General features: G+C 33.0%; 1 protein-coding gene across 1 annotated transcript; it reads right to left on the minus strand.

Annotated features, from left to right (window-relative positions):
* Window positions 1-1,791: 1,791 nt before the first annotated feature.
* Window positions 1,792-7,546, minus strand: LOC127870320 (E3 ubiquitin-protein ligase RNF103-like). Its single transcript, XM_052412950.1, has 5 exons — window positions 7,449-7,546; window positions 6,735-6,930; window positions 5,301-5,398; window positions 4,821-4,966; window positions 1,792-4,393 (listed from the first exon to the last, which is right to left on the minus strand). The coding sequence occupies exons 1-5, from the start codon at window positions 7,464-7,466 to the stop codon at window positions 2,842-2,844; spliced, it is 2,010 nt and encodes a 669-aa protein (XP_052268910.1). The 5' UTR covers window positions 7,467-7,546; the 3' UTR covers window positions 1,792-2,841.
* Window positions 7,547-11,086: the final 3,540 nt, after the last annotated feature.

Genomic DNA, 11,086 nt, shown 5'->3' on the forward strand with positions numbered 1-11,086 from the left:
TTTATGAAATTCCTCCTCAATGTATAACTTTTCTTTCCTATTTTGTGTTATTGTAACATATTTTATCAATATATTACAAGTAAATACTTGTAAAAAAGTCGTATAATCTCGCTTTAAGGCGGTTTAAGTCGTAATCAATCCACTAACTGAACGTTTTTTCGATTTTTGTGTTTAGTGTTACAAATATAAAACATGACACTGACTCGTTTATTGGTTTATTATAAAGATCATTATAATACATGTTAATTATAGAATTTGTTTATTTATTGTAGCTGAAATAACAGCGGAAAATTTCTTTGTGTCAGTCGGGCACACCGAGTGATAGTAAGCACTGTGTTCGAATGGGCACGACATATATGCGAATATTAAATATCAGGAGCGAAATGAAGACTTAAAGCTGTACGCGCATCGCTCGCGCGTTTTTGGTTAGAATTATTCTGGGTTAGTCACGGAAATATTATAAGCGTTTTTTATTTAGATGACTTTCTTGTATAAATCAAAAGACGTGCACGTAAACAAAGTTACATAAAAAGTCACATACCTACCGACCTACGTGCAAATTTTACGGGTCATGTTATACTATACAATATATTTTCAAAGGATGGACCTTATAAAGTAGGTTTCATTTGATGATGATGAACTCTAAAAGTTTCCAGTAGTGTTGTGGTAAAGTAAGTACGAGTTGGTTATTTTGCGCTTGGACTGTTATTTACATTAAAACTTAATAAAAACCATGACGTGATGTCAGTAACGCAACGCACATTTATGCGGCTTCCATAATCTCAACCATATTTTTTTTCTATTTTCTACGCTATTGCCATTTTAAAGGGACCGTCAACCACAAACGACGAAAAAAAAGAAAGTTCTAAAATACCGTATTTTTTACAATTATTAGTTTATATTGATTAAAATATCACGACTGATATATTACATTACTTGAAAAAAAATCTTATTTTCAGTATATTCGGTAATAAAATATCTCGATGTGAAATCGAAAGTACATCGCGAAAATTGGTGACATAACGATTTACACACAATAAATAACGAAAGTAGATTGATAATTTTATATATAAAATACATGTATATACAATTGACTACGCATGCACAATTTGAATTCCTGGGTTTACCACGTGACGATGATGATCAATCTACTTGCATTTTATATAGTTAAATGGTAGTTATCTAATAGACATACCCGGTAAAATTTATTACCGAATATACTAAAAATATGAAAACTTAACAACTTTTTCAAGTAATGTTATATACCAGTCGTAATATTTTAATCAATATAAACTAATAATTGTAAAAAATACGGTATTTTAGATCTTTTCTTTTTTCGTCGTTTATAGTTGACGGTACCTTTAATATCTTGGGATCCGATAGTACTATAATGACATAGCAGAACGTACATGTTTTTATGGAACACGCTCATAAGGACTTGATAAGTAGGGCCTATTCTGCATGTCATGTCTACTCCAGTGAATGCTTGGTAAACAAAGAATTGCAACATTTGAACTATGTTAGGTTGCAACGATACTAGATATTTTCTTATGAACAAATTGCATTATTAATTACAGAAATGATCATATTTATTCCCAGAATGAAATACCTAACGTGCGTATCCTTAATATATTATGTGCTTTAATGCTGAATATCTCACAACACATATTACTTGTTTGTTATCAAATCATTCTTAACACGTGGGTGGTCCACTTATTGCGAGATAAAATGAAAAAGAAAACATGAGTCACGTTTTATTAAAAATCAAAGTAAAATATCTCACCACATGAGATGATATATCAGATCTAAGAAAATGTAAACATAGAAGGAAATCATGTTAAATAAAGGTTTAATGAGTTTTAACGTTACAAATGTTTTATGGAATACATGGCAATAATGTATACGAGATATAATATTAGTTTATAACAGCTAAATGAATATGTGTGAACGAAACATTACATGCTTTTATATGTCATTAGTTATGTGATAATATGGACGTCCGCTTTGTACAAAATATTTAATTTCTCAGAATATTAATTCATCAGAACAGTGCATGTTGCTATCACAAACTACGTGTTAACATATACTTAAACCTTTACGACTTTACACACTGAACAATAAGTATATCGTAACATAATATATCCTTATCATTATATATACAAAGTATAAATGCAGTTATTAAACAACAAATATTAAAGATCCATCGAAATGATTTTGTATACAGTTGATAAGTTTATAACGCGGAAATGTTCTATCAATATTCACAATTTCATTAAACTTTAGATATATTCGACCATATCAAGTTGAAGACCATGTAATTTCAGAAAGGCACATTCTATTACACTCGTGTACTAAATTTTATTTCCATATCGTGAATAAAAAACGTGTTTTGTTGTTATAAACATGACAGTTTTATCATGAATTGCACCCTGTCAGAAGAACTGAATATGTAATTACTAGTAGTTGGTCTAAAACCTGTAATATGGTAATACCGGTATATATGTACACACAGAGCTAAATATTTATCTAAAGGTGCTAACCTGATAAAGGTAACATATCAAACGTCAGAATTCAACTACTTTTCCAATGCAAAGATGCCTTAAGTTTTAGGTTGCCTAAAATTACCCTACGAACAACATTAATACAATTACTGAACAGTTGTATTTAGGACAAATTTACGTCTAATGTATAAAGACGACTGGCTACGACCGCGTATGGTTACTATCAGTATATTTAGTTGAGTAATTTGTGTTAATGATATCAATCATATGCTGTTTTTAGTTTTTCCCCAAGCATAATTTTTGAACAAATCGTTTTGCCAGTTGGTCCTTCAACTTATATTCAGTCATACATTTGGCAAAAGTCATCAATATCCATATGCAGATCAGCATTTATTCCGCTGTAATCGTGAGCAGGAAATCGACATGACGGACACAGTCGATTGCTGGTCTCACTTAGAAGCCAATTAATCACACAGGCGTCGTGAAACGTGTGTTTGCAAGGCAGTCCGCGTAAAATTTCGAGTTGTTCAAAGTCCTCCAGACAAATAACACACGATGAGTCAAAGGTAAACCCATCAGGTGCGTGTCGCATGACATTGATATTCTTTACGCTAGAAACGCCGGATATGGTACATGGGATTCCAGACGTATTAACTACTGTCGATTTACGTATATGTGAAATGTTTTCATCTGTGTCTTTCATTCTACAGTAACCTTTACATGTAACGTCCTTACTATGTTTCCAGACTGGAAGGAATTGAATGTAATCATGCGAAACAAGCTCGATCCGGATATGTTCTCCATTAAATTCTAGCCTCAGTGATCCGCTGTGTCGTAGTAACATGTTTGCATATAAATGCGTTAATCGTTGCCTTTCATTATCTTCTTCAGAAACATGATGTTCTAAATTGTTCGATTGTTCTACACCTTCACCAGTCACAGACACTCGTCTTCCGTTAGATTCCTGTCTTTGAGATTCATTTCCGTTCACCTCTGAGTTAGTATCGTCTAATAAACCGGCATTCGTCGGGGAGAGTGGTCGAGTCTTGAAGTGGTTTGCTACACAAATGAAGGTGATAATTCCGACCAAAACACTGGAGGGAATTGCGAGATTATTAGAGCAATAAAACAAGTCATTCCGCAAGATCGAGACAGTTTGAGAAAGAATTATTGTTCGCATTGGTAGAACTATAAATTGTATCAGCGTTTTCATGAAATTAATTTTCAATAATAACCAAGTAATCATACATGCAAAAAGGTGAAAAACATTGTACTTGCATATAACATAGACGAGTTGAAGCGATACTTTTAAAATGCGACCTTTTACGAAACACACTTCAAAACAAACAATCATGTTGATACATATCATGCTTATCTTTAACACATCATTCAGTGTTGGATACACTGTAGTCAAGACAAAATCGAACCCTTCATAAGTAATTTGGTCACCTTTGTGCTGGCCGTAGTTATAAGTCATCTGACGTGTTATGATCAAATAAGATGGTAATGCTGTCATCTGGTATGTGTCAAACATATATTTTCCTGTATCTGAGTCTGCGTTTACTATACCTATTTTAACTCGTCCTGCATACTTAAAGGCCAATGACGAAAGACAGAATGGCACACTTTGATCTTTTGACACATACAGAACCCGTACTTCTGAAATGAACACATCGGGAAATTCAAGCCAGTTCTGCGTCAGCTCGTTTTTGTCTCGAACGACTGTTAGTCCTTGGTTCACCTCCTGTTTCAGCCATTTAAATATTGCATTGGGTTCTACTGTATATGGGTAAGTGTATGTTATTGGATTACAAAATGTGGCTTCTTTCTCATTGTGTGACGGCGTTGCTAATACAAGTCTCGAAGAAGTCCAGCCTTTCTCCTTGCAAAATCTAAAACGTTAAAGTTTTGGATACAACTCATAAGAACGTGGACATTATCATAAAAATAACCCAACATTATGTTTAACACAACTATGGAAACACAATCAATATTGGCTTTTTGAAAACAACATTTGTATGCCAGTCATGAGGGAAGAAGTTTAAAGTTCATAATTATATCAAACTGGATACACATCTGCTATACTTCTCCTTCAAATATTATTTATTTCCTTATAATTATTAAAAATGTCAGACCAAAGTTCTAAATATGATTAAAGTTATATATAAGTAAATATATTATTTAGCTTTATTAATTGTAAATTAACCGCTTCTAGCTTACTTAAACATTCTTTATTATATGAGAAAAGAAACATTAATTAAACGCATGATTAAACGCAAATCAGTTAATTTAGTCTTGAATCTGTCAATATATGTTTACCTCGTATAATTAACGCAATTCAACCGACCAAACTTGACTCCAAACTTGCTTAATTTTTTCCGCAATTCGTTCCATACTCGTTCAGAGATCATTTTCTGTTGCACAATTATTTCTATTAACCATATATTGTCTCTTTTGTCATACACCTATAAATAAAACGTACGATTCAATAGTATACATAATAAAGGGTGGTTGAAAGTTTATGTATCGACATTAAAGCGAGATTATATTACAATTAAACACATATACAAAATCGTATAATCTCGCTTTAACAACAATTGAAACCATATTTGAAAGTACCCATAATGCATACATATGAATATATAAATTTCATCGAGAAACTTTTTTTATATTTTGTATTTTGTCAATAATTTCGTTCTTGTGTTCGTTTTATCGACATATTTTTTTTAAATAAGGCACTTTTAGTGCGTCTTTATTTCTTATGTACATAAGCGCAATTTATTTAATGCCATATATTACCTGCTCGCAAAAGGAAAGATAGTTAGTAAAATTCTCTATAGACGACCCTTCACTTGTGTTCCTTTGTAGAATCGCCAGTTCTTCGTTACTGATTGGTCCTGGAATTCCATGAATTCAGATAATTTACATAGTCTCACATTTAATATATAAAGAACATAAATTTACACACCATGCAACATAACTGCAATATGTATGAAAGCCAAACGTGAACAGCGCGAGTGTACGTTGTTTTAAGAGTCTGAATATATGTAGTCACTTATCATACTTAAGGCAGACTTGGTATTTATGATTTTATACGTTTCGTTCATGTTTTGCCGAGTGACCACGAAGTTAATAGATAAATGCCGAATTCGATAATTTTATATTAATAGTTATAATTTTCGAAGATCGGGAAGTTTAAGCAAAATGTGACCGATTTATTATCATAATATTGTGATATGCTTGTGTCTGTGGTTTTTAAGCAACTATAATATACCAGGAAACGAAACTATTTCGTGTGTTTCTTCATCATTATCATTAATTTACTGAGGTCGTGATTGAGGTATACAATGTAAAACTTTTTAGAAAGGGTAAAGTTAATAACAAATGTGGTTCGATTTGTGTGCTTGAATAAAATGGATCATTTTGTGGCACAAGTTGGCGTTACTAAGGTAATTGGTCATACAAATTGGTGAAAATGGATTGGTTGACTTTTCGAGTTTTGGCAAATTGACAAAAAAAAATGTTTCAGATTCGCTTATTTTCGTTGTAGTAAGGTTATTTGCGAGGAAGTAATACTATGCATTTACCACGCTCTAAAATATCCATTAAATGCATCTTTTGACAATTTGAAAACATGACAATTATAAAGCGTTGCAACTTGACAACTTTTGTGACACTACGAGGATTGCTTATATTAAGTATAAAATACAATAACCATAGCATGCGGACGGATATCCTAATGGTCTAAGCGATGGACTTTCACTCTAAGGGTCAGTGGTTTTAGCCCAGTTAAGGGTTACTTTTTCTTTGTTTAATTTTATTCTTGTGTTTACTAGAGCTTTTAAGATCTAATTTTTACATGAATCAATATAAAGCATTTAATGAAAAACTTCAATACATGCCAAAATATGTGAAAAGGCCCCTTTAATAGTAACCGCCTCACTTAAAAGGTTTGTTTTCTTTGATATTTTTAAATGTCTGAGAGTTCCTTAAGGTCAATCACGTACTTAGGACGTGAGCTTAATTGTGAAACATCGATGAGGTAATTAAGGATAACATCGCGTGGGTTCTAAGAGGGTTTCACTACGCGTGCGTTATCGCATTTGTTTAATGATATATTTGTTTAACCAGCGAGGCTGTGAACGTTATGTTGTTTGTTGACAATGTCAGTGCAATCCATAAATTTATTTAACAAAATGGTTGTTATCCTCAAGAATATATATTTACATTTACCTGTAGCCTTGATTTTACGGGCAAATTCTGCCTTCTCATAAAGATGTGAATATTCGACTCCTCGTTGCTCCAGTATAGCCTTTAAGCGTGCGCCTGGCATGGACATAAGCTCTTCTGGTTGCCCTCGCCATGATGCCCAGTCGAGGGTCCGTAGAACGATAATCAACATCGCAAGGTACACAGTGAATAGACCCAGCTTTAGGAATATGGAAAAGATGTGATAAACGTAAGTTATTTTTAAATATACTGCTGCTTTCAGTAATACATGACAGCGGCCGATATGCGGGCTGGGCTGAATATCAGTTGGCTGTGTTTTACTCGAACTAAACACACTTATCTGTTATATTCGGCGTGTATGAATACATTAAGTAACAAGGTGAGCGATGGGCATATTAAGTAGTTTGTGATGATAATGTAATTTTATTGTGTTTTTTTTTAATTACAAGAAAACATAAAATATATATGGGAACGTACAAATACTGTATTTGTACCTGTAGCATTAATAAGTTTTTATCTAATATTTCTTAGGTATATATATGTTCTGCCATGAATAATAGAAAAATCTTAACAACTTTATTTTAATTGGGTTGGTTAAATGGTCAACATTTATATCTTATTGTCATGTTCGTTTTTCCGTCCGACTCAGAACAGTTCCCGTTTAAAAACCATTCAAAATATGTCGACCTTAACATGGCAAGAATATCAATACATTACCTTGACTAAAAACGCCATAGTTGACTGCAAGCAGACTTCAGTTGACAGTAGTACTGAATAAATAGTAGATAAGATTAATTTAATTAGTTCATTTATTATATATGAACTAACATTTTGTTTTATATAAATATAAAATTAATCTTATACTGTCCATATAAAACAAAACTATTACATCAAAATCAAATGGGGTTATTCTCGAGAATATTGGACAAAATACTTTAACATTTTATCATTACGTACTCTTTTAACAATTCTGAAAATGTTGTCCAGATACAGTTGAGTTTGCGATTGTGTTCCGCAAGGTTGCGATTAATAAAGATTGCGTTTTTAACCGTTTTAAACCGTTTTTAAGCGTTTGTTTGCGATTGTTTGCGTTCATTTTATTGCACATGCGTAGCGATGAAAACCGATGAAAAGGCGGGGCGTGTGTGCAATATAATTAGATATGTCCTATTTATAGATTTACAGTACGACGTATACGCATGCAAAAAAAGAGAAAACCCGCGTGTTTTTTTTATCAAATGCGCGGTAGACAGATTTGATTTGTAAACGTATAAGTCTGTGTTGTTTTTTGAAACAGCATCGTCTAAGGTATGATAACCATAAAAAAATTCTTCACAATGGCGAACTATGTAAAAGACCGAGCCAGTCCGATTGAGACTTCTAATCGAAATACCTCGACCTCGTTGATTTTCATTGATAACATTTTCAACAATGGCCGCCCCCCATGAGAGTCTCGAGTCAAAACTTTCTTACTGCATAAATTGGCTTGTTTCGCTATTTAGAAGCTGTCATTTATGATATATGAATTATTTATTCACTAAATCTCCGCTAATGACAACAATGGATGGAATTCGAAGGATATATTCGATGTGAATGGATCACTTTCTACAACAATGGCTTCGCTCATGAGAGACTTGATAATAGTCGTGTCAAAACTTTCTTAGAGCTTAAATCGGCTTATTTCGCTATTTAGTAATGCAACAATAAATGGAATTCGAAGGATATATTCAATGTGAATGAAGCACTTTCTGGATCTCGACAGCTTGACAAGGCAAAACTCGCATACTGATGATACTGGTATTTTTAGTTATCCATTTAAGTCACATTTTGCTTTATAAATTTTGTTCGAGCATTTTGCGACTTATTGAATGGCTATGATACAACATGTCATATGGGATTTGCATATCACCAAGCTGTCCTGAAATACAACATTGATTACAAACTCTTTACTCAAATAACTGGTTTTTATAAATTCTTTCTTCTTTCTATTTAAGTAGTTGATATCATTATAGTCCAAATAATTAGACGTAATTTACCGTTTAGTCTATGAATATCGACCTCATATTTATAGGAGTAGATATTATGTAAAAGGGGCCTTTTCACAGATTGACATGTTTTGAAGTTAGTAATTAAATGCTTTGTATTGATAAATGTAAACATTTGATCTTAAAAGCTCCAGTTAAAAATCCAGAATAAAATTCTTCAAAAACAGTAGTCCGCAGCAGGGCAGGGCTCGAACCAGTGACCCCCTTAGTCCTGGAGTAAAAACGCATTAGCCTGCTCGAGCAATCATTGTAGTTTCACACAATTAAACAACAACAACATAACTCTGCAAATTATTCAATCGTTTCGCGCTACAACGCTTTATAATTTTTAATCGTTAAAAGATGCATATAATGGCTATAATGGTAAATGTTCAGTAATACTGTTTCCTAAAAATAACATAACTAAACGAAAATTTGCGAATACGAAACAACTTTTTTCAATTTTTGTCAATTTGCAAAAACGTGAAAAGATCCCTTTAAAGTTAAATGAACTGTATCCCAGAGACATTAAGGCGATTGTGGCCAGTTTAGATCCAGTTAAGCCTGCAGTTGCTTGAAAGCTGTTTGCTTAATAGCGGTTTTCTGACAATGACAACTAGTTTAACTGGATACTGATTAGACTGCCCTTTTCCTGTGACCTGGCTAATTAAATTCTGAAGCTTGTAACAGTTTAACGTTAATGTTACCAATGTGTCAGACCAGGGCCTGAATTTTGAAATCTAGGACATGCATGGCCAGAAAATATCATTTAAGATTATACATTTTTTCAAACACATACAAATGCATACAAATATAAATAGTAAAATGCACTAAGTCAGAAGGCATTTGACTTCGGCTGGTGCCTTGGCACACCAGGTGTTTCGGTTGCAATAGTTTGATGGACTCACTACTTGGATGTGTAGTTACATTATTTACAGTATATCAAACAGTATTTAGCATGATTCTTTCATAATATAAATAATATATACAATTAATAATTGACGACGTTTATCAAACAAAACATTTATGAAATGGAAGTTTAAAGATAGAAATAAATAATGCAAGTTTTATCAGATATTCGTAATAATTTCCAATAAAATTGAGTGTCTGAGCAATGTGGATTAATGAATATATCGGATAAAACGAACACTTGTCTACACTTGAATTATGATTTATTTTTGAATATTTTATGCACTTAAGTTTAGCCTTAAAGCGTTTTTATAAGCAGTGTCCCTCCCCAAAATCAATGAATTATTACTTGTCATTCATTTGTGTAATGGTATACAATAATTTTGTGGTAGAATATTTGAGAAAAACATTAGAAACGAAACTTGTCAGTGATGAAATTTTCCATATGGTTATGGAACTTACCGATCGTCGGTTTCCGAAAAACAATACGTCACGGTTTCCAAAAATATGATGGTTGTGCCCAAAGATTTTGGTGTTAATGAACATAACTGGTTTATATTTTAATAATTTCGATTCTCATTAGATTAATAGGTAATTTCAAGGCTGATAAACTTGAAATATGCAAGCTATTCTTTCGTTTTGCATATGTCTGTCGATACATCTGTACAATCGGTAATTTCCGTAACCACTCGTTAAATTGTAGCAGACACAAGTTTAAATTAAAAAAAATATGTTTTACACTAATATTCTACCCCTTTCTTGCTAAAAACTAATGCATGAATAATTTAAAAGTAATATTGCATTGTTTTCAGCCAGGAACTCTGTCTATGACCGCGAAAAAACATAAAAACGTTTTGATTTACGATATTTACTTTATAAATAGCTTGCGTGTGGCATAGCATTGCATGTTCCGCAAGATAAATATCTCGACTTAACTTATTGGATGATTTCAGACTGTTTCATCCAATCAGAAAATAGCTTTTAAACGTAATTTAGACCCATTTTTAGCGAGATAATTAAGTACCACTTTGTATACACTGCCAAATTGTGACATAACAAGTTGCCTCCCTTGTTGGTTCATGCTACTGTATTGTAATGCCCCCCTTCGAAGAGAAGAGGTTATATTGTTTTGCACATGTCGGTCCGTATGTCCGTCCACCAGATTGTTTTCGGATGATAACTCAAGAATGCTTATGCCTAGGATCATGAAACTTCATTGGTACATTGATACGACTCGCAGATGACTCATATTGATGTTGAGGTCACTAGGTCAAAGAGCAAGGTCACGGTGACCCGAAATAGTAAAATGGTTTCCGGATGATAACTCAAGAACGCTTATGCCAAGGATCATGAAACTTCATAGATACATTGATCATGACTCGCAGATGATCCCTTTTGAATTTCAGGTCACTAGGTCAAAGA

Source organism: Dreissena polymorpha, chromosome 2, assembly GCF_020536995.1.
Source record: "Dreissena polymorpha isolate Duluth1 chromosome 2, UMN_Dpol_1.0, whole genome shotgun sequence".
Taxonomy (NCBI): domain Eukaryota; kingdom Metazoa; phylum Mollusca; class Bivalvia; order Myida; family Dreissenidae; genus Dreissena; species Dreissena polymorpha.